At 41.1% G+C, this 13,288-nt stretch overlaps 2 protein-coding genes across 3 annotated transcripts; both read right to left on the bottom strand.

The window, feature by feature from the left end:
* Positions 1 to 1,510: 1,510 nt before the first annotated feature.
* On the bottom strand, positions 1,511 to 2,863 carry LOC145952378 (uncharacterized). Its single transcript, XM_083064730.1, has one exon. The coding sequence runs from the start codon at positions 2,861 to 2,863 to the stop codon at positions 1,511 to 1,513; it is 1,353 nt and encodes a 450-aa protein (XP_082920856.1).
* Positions 2,864 to 6,345: 3,482 nt separating this feature from the next.
* ATP5 (delta subunit of Mt ATP synthase) lies at positions 6,346 to 12,580 on the bottom strand. Of its 2 annotated transcripts, XM_083065231.1 has the most exons (7): positions 12,390 to 12,580; positions 12,161 to 12,211; positions 11,479 to 11,722; positions 7,204 to 7,316; positions 6,991 to 7,059; positions 6,777 to 6,863; positions 6,346 to 6,688 (listed from the first exon to the last, which is right to left on the bottom strand). In XM_083065231.1, the coding sequence occupies exons 1-7, from the start codon at positions 12,501 to 12,503 to the stop codon at positions 6,560 to 6,562; spliced, it is 807 nt and encodes a 268-aa protein (XP_082921357.1). In that variant the 5' UTR covers positions 12,504 to 12,580; the 3' UTR covers positions 6,346 to 6,559. The 2 variants fall into 2 exon arrangements, with proteins under 2 accessions (XP_082921357.1, XP_020233647.1); XM_020378058.3 differs by lacking the exon at positions 6,991 to 7,059 and having other exon boundaries at positions 12,390 to 12,578.
* Positions 12,581 to 13,288: the final 708 nt, after the last annotated feature.

Genomic DNA, 13,288 nt, shown 5'->3' with positions numbered 1-13,288 from the left:
GTACAAACTTGACACAGTCTGCTACTAGTGTTGGCCAATAGTATCCGGCTCGGATGACCTTTGTTGAGAGAGTGCGGCTTCCCGAGTGAGTTCCACATATGCCTTCGTGGATTTCTCGAATCACGTAGTGCGCCTGTTCGGGTGGCAAGCATTTCAACAATGGTGACGAGATTCCTCTCTTGTATAAGTCTCCAGCGATGAGGGTGTATCATGCCGCCGTGGTTCTCATCTTCTTTGCCTCCAAGGGGTCCGTCGGCAATGACCCAGTTTCCAGGTATTTGACAATTCCGGTCATCCAAGTGTCTTCCCCCTGCTGGAGCTGTAAACACTCAGCCTCCCCTATACTAGGTGCCTGTAGTTCTTGTTGTATGATGCTGCGCAAGTGGCTTGTCTTTTTGCTGCTTGCCAATCTGGCCAGTTGGTCGGCTCTCACATTCAGTTCCCGAGGCGTGTGCTCAATTTTGACTTCTTGGAAGTTGTCTTTTAGCTTTTGGAACTTATGGAAGTATAAAAGCAAAGTCGGCTCTTTGATTTGGAAAGTGCCGTTGACTTGTCCCGTTACAACTTGTGAGTCACTCCAGCATTTGATCCTGCCGACACCTAATTCGCTTGCCAATCGCAGTCCGGCCAGGAGGGCTTCGTACTCGGCTTGGTTATTGGAGGTCTTAAAACCGAACCGTAATGACTGTTCAATTACTACTTTACCAGGGCCCTCGAGTATGATTCCGGCCCCACTACCCTGCAGATTCGATGACCCATCCACATGCAACGTCCAGACGTGCGGTTCAGGCGGTGCCTCAGGGGTGAATTCGTTTATGAAGTCGGCCATACTTTGTGCCTTGATGGGACCTCTTGGTTCAAAACGAATTTTGAATTGCGACAATTCTACCGACCAAGAAACCATACGCCCTGCCAGTTCAAGCTTCCGCAAGACCTTGACGATGGGGGAGTCCGTCCTGACAACTATTTTGTGGCTTTGGAAGTAGTGCCGAAGACGACGGGCCATGTGTACGAGAGCTAGGACTGTTTTCTCAAGATGCTGATATCTGGTCTCTGCTTCTTGTAGAACTCGGCTGATGAAATATACCGGTATTTGTTCCGTTTTCTCTTGTACTAAGACCGTGCTGATAGCTTTATCTGACACGGAGATATAGACGATCATCTCTAGAAGGGGGTTTGGTTTGGCTAATAGGGGCGGGGCCGCCAACCTTTTCTTGAAGTCCTGGAACGAAGACTCACACTCCTCCGTCCATTGGAATTTTCTTGCCTTTTTTAACAAAGACATTATCGGCCTTGACCTTTCCGCCATGCACGGCAAGAAACGAGCCAGGGAGGCGATACGGCCAGCTAGCCGTTGGACTTCCTTTACGTTGCGGGGGCTTCTCATGCTGATGATTGCCTGACACTTGTCGGGATTCGCCTCTATGCCTCTCTTGGATAGCATGAAACCTAAGAATTTTCCCCCGGCGACTCCAAAGGTGCACTTGGCCGGGTTCAACCGCATATGATGTCACCTTACTTCGTTGAAAATGTTGGTGAGATCTCTCAAGTGGTCATCTGGAGATGCCGACTTAATCACCATATCATCAACGTATACCTCCATACAAGATCCGATCTGTCGACGGAAGATCTTGTCCATGAGACGCTGGTAAGTTGCTCCAGCGTTTCGCAAGCCGAATGGCATCACCCTGTAGCAATAATTTGCCGAATCAGTGATAAACACGGTCTTGTCTTCATCGGGTGGGTACATGGGTATTTGATTGTATCCCGAGTAAGCATCTAGGAAGCTTAATCTTTGATGGCCTGCCGCCCCGTCGACAAGCGCATCAATGTGTGGTAAGGGATAGGCATCCTTCGGGCATGCCTTGTTCAAATCTGTGTAGTCGGTACACATCCGCCACTTTCCGCTTGCCTTCTTGACCATAACCACGTTGGCTAACCAAGTCGAATATTTAACTTCTCGGATGAATCCGGCTTGCAACATTTTATCCGTCTCTTCTCTTACCGCCTGAGCCCTCTCTCCTCCCATTTTTCTTTTCTTCTGGGCGACGGGCTTGGCATCTCGGCACACGGCGAGCCGATGGCAGTGAAAACTTGGGTCGATACCGGGCATGTCGGCCGCCGTCCAGGCAAATAGATCCGAGTATCTCAAAAGGATTTGGCTAATTTCTCTTGCTTCATCCTCCGTCAGTTGAGAACTCAGGTACGTGACCTGTTCCTCGCTTCTTCCGAGTTGAAAAGGGATTGTCGTCTCGATTGGTTCGACTCGGTGCTCGTCTTCAATTCGTGGGTCGAGCTCCAAGTCTATGACCGGATCTTGGAGACGGACGTCTCCTATGGCGTTGACTTCTCGTCTCGGCTTCGGAGTTGGTTGCACTTTTAAGCTAGCGAAGTAACATTCACGAGCCGTCTTTTGATCGGCATGCAGTGTGATAACCATGCCTTCTTCCAAGGGGAACTTCATAGCCAGGTGGGGAGTGGAGACGATAGCCCGGAGCTTGTTCAGGGAAGGTCGGCCCAACAAGATGTTGTACGAGGTGTTAGCATTCACCACCACGTATCGTACCTTAATCCTTCGCCTTGGCTGGTCATCTCCGAAGTAGGTGTATAGGTCTATCGTCCCTCGGGTATCCACTCTTTCACCTGAAAATCCAACCAGGGGCTCGTTATAAGGTGTCAACTCGTGTTCGGGTATACCTAGCTGTTGAAAGGTTTTCCAATACAAGATATTGGTTGAACTTCCCTGATCCACCAGCGTTTTCTTTAAAATACAATTGTTGATCTTTACACTGATGACCATGGGGTCGTCCTGCACCGGGTCAACCCCCTTGAAGTCCTTGTCGGTGAAGGTAATTGGCGGCATATGGATCGATCCTACCCGCGTTACTGCGTTGACTGATCTGATTGCTCTTAGGTGTCTCTTTCGTGCGGAAGATGTGCTTCCACCCCTGCAAATCCTCTGGCAATTGTGTTTATGACCCTCCTAGGTTGATTTCGATCTTGTTGCCTATCGTTTCTCTCTAGGGTCCTGCTCCGTTCCCTGGACCTGTGCCTCGGAGGTGCCCTTTCACGGTTCCCCCTTCCGGACTCCCTCTTATCATGGAAGTTGTCGTACCTCTTCCTACTTGAGGGTTAGGTGAAGTTTTGTAGATGACCGGACTTGATGAGATCTTCAATGCGGTCTCGGAGGGCCGTGCATTCCTTTGTGGTGTATCCTCGGTTCCTGTGGAACTAGCATGTTTTGGTTTTGTCTGCGTGGGGTGGGGTCATAGCGCGGCGGGGCACCGCGAGGATCTCTATGGCCAATGCCTGCTCTAACACCTTGGTCCTACTGGTGTTGAGTGGCGTGTAATGTGCATACCGGGGACCCCTGTTGGTTCTATCTCGATCAAGTACGTCTCGGGGACGAGGCCTTGGAAGATGCTCCTTTTCAGCTTCTTTCTTTCCCGGGAGAAGGTCGGCCCGGTTCTGATTTCTGAACTCAGCCAATTCTTCCATTTGCATATACTTAGTAGCTCTTTGTCGAAGGTCGTCCAAATCTCGGGGCGGCTTCTTGCATAGGTTGTTTACAAAAGGGCCCGGTCTCAACGCCGTGATGAGGTGATGCATGGCTACCGCCGGATCGAGGTCTCGGATTGAAAGGGTCATTCTTCCGAACCGTTCCATGAAGGTTCTTAGGGGTTCTTTCTTTTCTTGGCGGATATTGACCAATGCAATTGAAGTGAGCTGATGAGGTCGACTTGTGGTGAACTGTATTACGAATCGGGAGGACAAGGTTGTGAAAGAGTCTACCGACCCTGGTGGGAGTCTTGTGAACCAATTTAGGGCCGGTCCCTTTAAAGAGGTGGGGAAAATTTTACACATGATCGCGTCGTCATCGGTGTACAAACCGACTTGAGTAACAAACGCATCGAGGTGTTCTTCGGGATCGGCGGTTCCATCGTATCTTTCTAAGGTCAAATTCTTCCAATTGTCGGGCAATCGGGCTCCGGCAATATCCGAGGTGAATGGTGTCCTCCCATGCTTCCTCTGCTGATCCATGGTTGTTGTCGTCCCTCCACCAGGTGGCTGAGGGGCCTTCGTTTCTTTGTACCACCCTGACGACTCCCCATGGTCCCGAGTGGATTGGGTGTTGGGGGTGTCATGAGAAGGGTGCCACGACCTGTTGTCACTTCTGAGCTCGGCATTCTCTCTTCTAAGGATCGATAACTCGTGGGCATCCTTTTCTCGGAGCTTCCTGAGTTCCATCATTTCAGCCTTCAGCTGCTCGATGGCTGACGACGGGTTGGGTTGTTGGGATCGGTCCACATACGATTCTTCCATTCCTTCCTCGTTCTGATTAGTGTGTCGTCTAATGGTGTCGCGTGGCATCCCGAAGGGGTGGTCGGCTACATTCTCTTGTTGACTCCTGGTTGTCACCATCTTGCTTCCGGGTCGAGAACCGTTTTTGGTTTTCGGCCCCACGGTGGGCGCCAAAATGTTCCTGCGTAGAAACACTCCTCTTATCGTTCTTCCTTCTTGGTCTTCTGAGTCCTCGTACCGACCGAATACTGTCCTCGAGAGGTGGGGAGGGTACCTGCAAAGGCACTCCAACGATCAAGTGAGTATTCGGTATAGAGCAATAAGTGCTTATATTGGATGATAACGTACCTCCTTTATGTCCCATCACCTGTGTATTTATAGTGACATGTTTGGGCCTGGTGGGCCTTCTGTGTTGGGAGATGGGTAATGATCTTAATTAACGTTAATTTCTGTTGATTAGAACTAACAAACGTTGCTTTACCTTGCTAATAACATGAATTGTCCTTCTGAAGTGTCCTCGGCCAGGTTCAAGGCCTAAGGGGTATTCGGCCAAAACCAGAGCCGAAAGAGTGTTCGGCCAAAACCAAAGCCGAAGAGGTCTTCGGCTAGGCCTACGACCGAGGTACCTGGCTGTTCCTTCCTTCGATCAAGCTTGAAGCTGAAAAGATATTCGGCCTAGCCAAGAGCCGAATGGGTGCTCGGCCCAGCCTAGAGCCGAATGGGTGTTCGGCCCAGCCTGGAGCCGAATGGGTGTTTGTTCATCTTCACTTGTCGAGGTGAGCCTTGGGCTACTCCTTTGGTGTATTCGGCCAAGTCCCAAACCGAGGGGGTGTCATGATGTGTGCTTTGTCGGTTCGGGCGGCCTATTCGGCCTATATTCTGACCGAGAGGGTGTATACTATTACAAAATATATATATATATATATATATATATATATATATATATATATTAAATATTTTCGGTGACATAGAAATATTATATATAAGGGGGAATTATTGGAGGGAAGAAATATATAAGAGAGAGTTATTCAAGGGTCATTTTGGGGAAAAATATTTAGAAGGAATTATTGGAGGGAAGAAGTTGTTTTCTTTATATACATTATTTTTATGCAACAACGTATTGTATTCTCTTCCATTTTGCAGCACAAATGGACCCTTGCACTAATGTCAGATTTTGAAATAGAGATACATTTGTCAACTAATGAATGCAAATATCAACCTTTTATAATTCGAATGATTTTTCAGTTAATTCTTTCGAACGAAGTAGCATTTTTCTAGCATCATTACACTATCTCACATCTTCACAAATCCCAAACTATCCTATGATCCTCTATTTTCATTCAAGACACGCAATCCTCTGAATAAAATGTTTATGGCTATTTTCGAGGATCCATATTGAAAAGGGAATGGAAAAATAAAATAAATAGAAAATAATACAGGAGACCCTTCAATGAACGGTGATATGCTCTTCAAACCTACCACATGCTATCTTGTATCATTCTTTGGAATAACCAAGCTATATAAATATAGGAATTTATCTCCTCTAAAACAATATGTATAAATTATGAGTAAAGATGCATTCATCATTAATTAAAATTACATAACTTTTAAAACTTACGAACTTAACAAACTTCAAACTAACGGTGAATACACAATTTCTCAATTTTTACAGCTCACTTTAAAGAATATTCAAGTCCAACAAAAATTTAAGATTAACATTATAAAAACAATTATTCATTTCTATTGTTTAATTTCTCTCGATCTAACATGAGTCATTAATTAAAACGGATGGATTGAGAAAAAAATAAATGATTAAGATTAAGAATAACTTTTAAAATTACTGACGGAGAATAACCGCTCTTAAAGTTACCCTAGCATAACTTTATCCCTCATCATACTTAATAATAGCAAAAACTGGCTGTTAATCTAATACCGTTTAATAGTACCCATCCAACGGCTACATACAGTTCGTCTCCCTTTACTTTGTATTTACGAAGCATCATTCACATAGAAGTATCCAGATTATAACAGAAGCAACACCGATTAATTAAAACCTCAAAATTCCATATCAACACATTCAGATACACTAAAATGGCAATGAAGCATAACAAGTAGGAAATAGGTTGCCTTTATTTGCAAAATGATGGCATTCCATCCCATAAAAATCTAGATCCACACAATTTATAATGAACAAGAATGAAATATTTCTTTCTTTAAACCATGATAACACAGAATGTTAGGAGAAAATTGTTTTCTTCTAGATGTTGGCAATGGATACGGGCTCTCGGAGGACCCTCTCCATCTGTTGTGCCCTGGTCTTAATAGACATGTCAAAGACCTTCTGGTTAAATTCCAGCACAAGACCACCAAGTATGCTTGGATCAATCTGAAAATCCAAAAAGTAAATATCCCAAATTAACAAAAAAGTATATACACACACATCAGAGGGGTGGGGGAAGATATCACACTAGTACCTTCTGTTCAAGATTAACCTTCGCTCCAGAACCTATTATCTCCTGAAGAGTCTCCTTCAATGCCTTTTCCTCCTCGGGGGGGAGAGGCTGTATAAAAATATTGTTAGGTAATGGAATACTAAATCACACTGTTCAATGAGATATCTTTATATCACATCCAATTAATCATTCACAAGCCAATGCTAGTAAAAACTTGAAATCAACCGGCACTCACCAATATATAAGCATATGAGCATTTAGAAGGTTTACAAAAGGAAATATGAAGCAATAAAACAGCAATGATCTGTAAGCAGCAGAAAATTCAGAAACAAAACATGTGTCTGTAGAGGTAAGCTAATATACTACATCTATCTAGCTTCAGAATGAATATTTAGCAAGCTACAGCTTGAATTTGTGAAAATACTCTCAAAGGTGCAACACTACTTACAACGACAGTGGTCACAGTTGCTTTCACTTCTCCCTTATATGCCATTGCCAACTCTGCATACCTCTTCGCAATTTTGTCTAGATTTTTAAGCCTTCCATTCTCAGCAACAATGACTTCACAACAAAAAAGATAAATAATCGATGAATCTTATATCAGAAAAATAATGTAGTTAGAGTTAGACTCTAATTAGTTTTAGATAAATGAAATCAATCATTTGAAGTGATACTAAAATGACAGCAAAGTAACTAGCAGTCATCCAAAACAAGAGATTTAAACATCCAAATACCATGACATGTCACCTTGAAGAATGCAGCAACAACACAACCAGAGAAGAAAAAAGAGACAGGCACAGAGCCACAGAGAAGGACAAGCTCAGAGAGTGAAGCAAAAACTGCAAACATAGATGGAAGTGTGTGCAAAACAGGTTTCCACCCCAACCTTCCCTATTCACATCTGTGGCACATGTTTTGCACACCACTCCAATGATTCAGTGCCTAGGAGCATGGTTGTCAATCTCTAGTGATAACTCGTAAACTTGTACGAGTTTACGAGTTTACGAGTTTAGGACAGCTTACCTGTACAACTCGGAGGTAAACTCGTTTTTAAGTAATCTCGGAGTAATCTCGGTAATCTCGCAAGATCACTTCCGATATTAAGAGATCAACTTTTTTTTTTCACTTACACAAAACGCATGTTTTGTGTGTTAGGGCACTCATTTAGCCTCGTCTCCTCTCCTCTTCATTTCCTCTCCTGGTCGTCTCTTCCTCCGCGGCTCCTCCTCCATGCGCCTCCTCTCCTCCGCGGCTCCTCCTCCGCGTTTCCTCGTCTCCTCCGCGCGTGCCTCGACTCCTCCGTGCGCCTTGCTTCCTCCGCGCACCTCTCCTCCACGCGTCTCTTTCTCCTCCGCGTCTCCGCCTTCGCTGTTCTTCTTCTCCGTGCGCGACTCACTTTTGTGCGAACTTGGTTAGGGTTTTTAAATTTTACTTATTTTTTTATTTGTCTATTTTTAAGAACTTGTGTTTTGTCATTTGTGTGAAGTTTTGTTAAGAACTTGTTTTAAGAACATTTATTATTAATGTAATTTGCTATTTTACTATTTAATATAGAGTTAAAATATTCAATTATTATGTTATTTTTAATTAATTAATTATTTATTTTTTATTAAGTAATCTCTTACGAGTTTACGATGAGTTTACGGAGCCTCCACGAGATTATGTAAACTCTCGAGATTGACAACCTTGCCTAGGAGGAATGATCTGTACCACTCCACCTATGACTGCGACAGTGTTGTCAGTAGCAGATCACAGAAGCACAAAAAGTTAAAATCTCCTACATCATATTGCAAATAATGTTGCGGACAAATAGTAGAGTGGATGGAATATAATGTATAACTATATAACACATACCTATGTGTTATCTCTGTGTGTGTATATATATTAAATTAAGCTATAGGCAAGGAACTGAAATAAAAGAGTGAATTTAAGCTAAAAGCTGACTTGATGGAGGGAAAACAGAGGAGGTTGAGTGAAAGTTATCTTCTTGAGAGGCAAGGAAATGCAAACTTCGTGAAGAATGAAAAAGAGTGACATGGGGAAATAAAAGAAATCTCTAGGACGCCTATTGGGCTTTTAGTTTAAAAACCAAGCCAGCCAAACTGACTATTAAGACTAAACAGAAAAAAATAAATAAATAAATAAATAGCAGACAGACGTGGCATATGAAATAAAAAAAGTCATTTTAGTTGGGCAACCCACAAGGCCCACCATAGCCTGAACCAAAAGCCCATGACACCTGACCACTGAACCCTAGTTGATGCAGTGTGTCCTCCACCCACTTGCCAGACCCAACCGGCAGCACAGCAGCATGAAGCAGCCCAGCTGGTGACGCAACACCCATGACAAAAGACAAAGCTGCAACTTGTAAAGACAATTGCCTTTATTGCTGACTCCACAACGTGACAACATTGCAATTGTGTTTCTGCTGAAACCCACAACACAATTGCATGATAGCACAAGTGCCACAATGCCCGCTATTTGACAACTCACAGGAGGAAAAAACTTGGATTGTCAAATGAGTTGGCATGTGAGTTTGACAACATTGATTGTCATGCTAAGTTAAATTGTAATACTTTCAGACCTTTTTATGTAACTCCCAAAGGCAAAATTTGTTAACGGTATTATTCTAGATGACCAAACAAATTTATAATTCACAAAGCCAAAGCTAAGTACACTACAAGCATTGAATTCAGACGACTCTAATAGGTCCCAATTTGTGGAACAGGTAAGCGGCCTAATGTTTGGAGAGTCTACACTAGGAGAATACGAAAGCGGATTAAGAAAGAAGCATGACTTCTTATTCTGTATATTTTTCCTTATTTTGAGGCATGATTGCTATTATTGAAAAGGGTAACAGTTATAGTGGGGTTTACCGAAGGTGAGGGGTTATCTCAGCATTGTCATTGCTTTTACTCTTCTGTCAAAGGCTTAGGCAGAGTGTTTCTTCTCTGTGAAGCACTTACTCTGAGAGGTTATAGTCTTGTCATAATTATCCCTTATTTCTAACTTTCAGCAACACAAATACACATTTATAGGAGAATTACCAGTACAAGATACACCAGAGACCAGCAAAAGGCTGGAAGATGGCCATCACATGTTGACAAGTGAAAAATGTGACTTGTGTGCTAATTTGGGGCCTGTCACAGATGATGTATCTGGTTTTATCTTTGAAATTGACAGCTTGGATTTGATCTAGGGAATTTCATGGTTATAGACTTCGGAAACACTGCAAACAGACTAGGGCAAATGGTCACGACCTACTACAGTGAAGGTGAAAGATTAATCACCCATGGTGTATGGTGCCAGATTTCTTTTCACTACCATATAACTCAGCCCTTTTCTATTTTATGTAATGCTCCCAAAGGCAAATTATTAACAGTATTATTCTAGACAATGTTGAAACAAATTTATAATTTGCAGACTGACAAAGCTAAAGAGAGCTTTAAATTCAGGTGACTCATATAGATAGTCAATTAACAGTTAAGCTCCAGATTACTGAAAGCAAAATAGGAGCTAATTGGGTGATAAGGAGCTATACATTGAGTTTAATTTCTAATCAAGGGAAATAAAATAAAATGAAGATACAAATACAAAATCCACTGAGATGTGAACATTTAACAATAAGCTGAGGTAGGTGCTACAGTAACATGAAAATGATTACAATTGAAATAATAATAATAGTAGTAGTTGTAGTAGTACAAGAGCAGGATTGCCTCCAATAATTAACTCACATTACATGTCCAAAATCAAATACAGACATATAGAAGAAGGGAGAAAATTCAAGCAGAATAGCTAAAAATGATTAAAGGGAAATTAAGTACAGTATTATGTGAATGTGTAGTTACGAGAGAAAAAAGTTTTGCTACTTTCAAGATTAATGTTCTAAAGTCAGAAGCAAATTCACATGTGTCATGCCAACTCGTGGATTAAAGATCCAAGCAGATAACTCTGCTGCTTTATTATATTAAGTATTATGTAAAACCCGTGTCCAGGGATTAACCCAAAAATAGGTCAAACATTGCAGTGATATGCCTAAGTTACACAAGTATTAATTTGATGAGCCATTAAATGCTAAACAACAAAAAATTCCTAAGAGAAATTTAATTGAAAAGTTGTATGAAAATGTAAGCTCAAAATTAAATTCTAGAAATTGCTTGCATGCTTGAGGGACCATCAGTGCAAACAAAAACTTGCTTTCTCTTGTTTGAAGGAAATTCTTTTTCTGGTGCAACAATAGAAGAATGTCTTGTAGGGTTAAGAGAGGAAACAAGAATGCGAGAGGAAACAATAGAAGAATGTCTTGCAGGTCTAAGAGAGGAAAAAAGAATGCAATCAATTTTTCAAATTAATGAAACTAATAGAAAACCAAGAGCCCAGGCTCTAAATGCAAGAAAGCTGTCCAATCTCTACATATGACCAATAAACTCTCTCAAAGAATTATACATGGGGCTAAAGATGCAATCTAGAAAAATTTGGGTATTCCACTCCAACCAAAATGCACGAGAATAATGATTGTGATCTAGGTAAAATTAATTGAATGCGAATAAATGTTTACAATTTACATTAAATTAAATCTTCTTAGCCAAAAGGTGGAAATAGATGCCAACGACAGTAAATAAACAAATAATTTGTCTCACTCAAGCCGTCAAAACCAGAAGGATAGCAATGTACATGGAATGTAACTTTGTAAAAACATACTACAATATGACGCTTTTCATACCAAGGAAGTTCTTTGTAACATCCGAAAACTTAGCTGCACCGCAAATATCCTGGAAGGCTTTTACTCTAACATTCTTAGCCACAGACAAGTCCTTCATAAACAGCGAAAATTTGGCACTACCCTTTACTGCCTCGACAAATTGCAGAAGCTCAGATTCAACCTTTTCCACAGCTTTAGCCTTCACAGATGCAATATACAAAGCAGAGGCATAGTTTCCTGAAACCCCAAACAAAGCCAGGGGGACCTAAAAGCAACAAAAACAAACCCGACAAAGAAAAAACAGATCAAGCCATCCATAACAACAATCAAAACAGGAAAGAAAAACTTTTTACAAACATTCAATCAGTCCTAGTGAAATACACTAAACGACGAAAGAAGAATATTCTTTTGGTTCACCACAGGTATCATCCTTCAGAAAAGAAAAAAAAACCCGGTTCGAGACACCATCAGACAATAAATGTGGACACCTCACCAAACAAAAAAATCAAACCTTGCAGGAACCAGCCCCTTCCGCTAAATATAACCACCCCACTTAACAAACTATTGAACCGATAACACATCGAATTTAGTCCCTGCAGTTTCATTCAATTTCAATCAAATGTACACCGTTTTTCACATATCTTCTTATCTCCAACGAATCACATGAAACAGAGCACAATTCAAGACCACTGCATTCCATTACCTTGACTTTGTCATTCTTTTGCCCTGGCACGCTGGCGTAATCTCTGGAGGCCTGCACAAGATGAAATGGGAACAAGTTATGCAGAAATCAATAATGCAGAGCAATAATAAATCGTAGGCTTCAAAATTTAACACGGATTGAGGGCGTGGAAGAGAAATCAGAGGGGAAAAAAAAAGAAAAAAGAGAGAGGGATTCAGATTCGTTTGCGTTTGGAATTTTCGCTTCTTACGAGGGGAATGGAAGGGGCAACGAGGGATCGTTGAAGAGTGGATCGCTGAGAAGTGAGAAATCCGGCGCTGTTGAAGAGAGAGATTCTCGATCTGACGCGGTTGCACAGTGCCATCACTGCAAAACCCTAATTTTGTCACCGAGTTTGGTTCAGTAGTTTGGAGAAACGCTATGAGCAACTGAATCTGAATAGGGCTAATGAAGCCGCAGGAGACGCAGCAGTGAATTCTGACACGTGTCTCACTGTTTTTTTTTTCTTTCTATTTTTTCCTTCTTTTGTTCGAGAGTTAGAAAAGGACAAATAATAGACAATATATTTCTTTTACATATGGGCAATATATTTTAATAGTAATTTTTTAAAAAATTAAAATGAAAGATTATTTTACTAAAAGATATTACTAATACATTTTGTCATGATTTTAATTGCATTTTGATGTGATTTAAAGTAAAGTAAAAAAAGAAAAGAATTATATTATCAATTTGTTTAATAAAATAATTTGTGATAAAAGAAAAAGTTCCTTTTGGAAAATATTTGATTTAAAAAATATGGTGTGAGTATTAAAAAACATCTCTAATAAATTTCTCAAAAATGTTGCATTCTTCTAATAAAATAGCTGAAAAATCAACTAATACACGCATAGTGAATATTATATTTTAAATTTTTTTATAAATGTTACTTTATTATTGATTCGAATGATTTGGCTAGGCTTTTCCAAATGTGTAATATCATTCTAACTCTCTATATGACTTGGTCCTAATGCCTACCTGGAAAACACCCTATATACAAAATATATATATATATATATATATATATATATATATATATATATATATATATATATATTTAAAAGCTTTACACTACTAAAAAAATTATTATCATTTAATTTCGTGTCAAAAATG

This window comes from Cajanus cajan, chromosome 10, assembly GCF_000230855.2.
Source record: "Cajanus cajan strain Asha chromosome 10, NIPB_CcT2T_4, whole genome shotgun sequence".
NCBI classification, from domain to species: Eukaryota; Viridiplantae; Streptophyta; class Magnoliopsida; order Fabales; family Fabaceae; genus Cajanus; species Cajanus cajan.
The sequence above is the reverse complement of the archived record's forward strand: the minus strand, read 5'-3'. Positions and strand labels throughout refer to the sequence as shown.

Excerpts from the sequence above, each read along its gene's own strand:
- LOC145952378 (XM_083064730.1), bottom strand. The coding sequence starts at position 2,863 with ATGCCGCCAATTACCTTCACCGACAAGGACTTCAAGGGGGTTGACCCG.
- ATP5 (XM_083065231.1), bottom strand. The coding sequence starts at position 12,503 with ATGGCACTGTGCAACCGCGTCAGATCGAGAATCTCTCTCTTCAACAGC. Across the intron at positions 11,723-12,160 it reads AAAAGAATGACAAAGTCAAG|GTCCCCCTGGCTTTGTTTGG; the intron begins GTAATGGAATGC and ends TGTTGCTTTTAG. Across the intron at positions 7,060-7,203 it reads CAACTGTGACCACTGTCGTT|ATCATTGCTGTTTTATTGCT; the intron begins GTAAGTAGTGTT and ends TGCTGCTTACAG.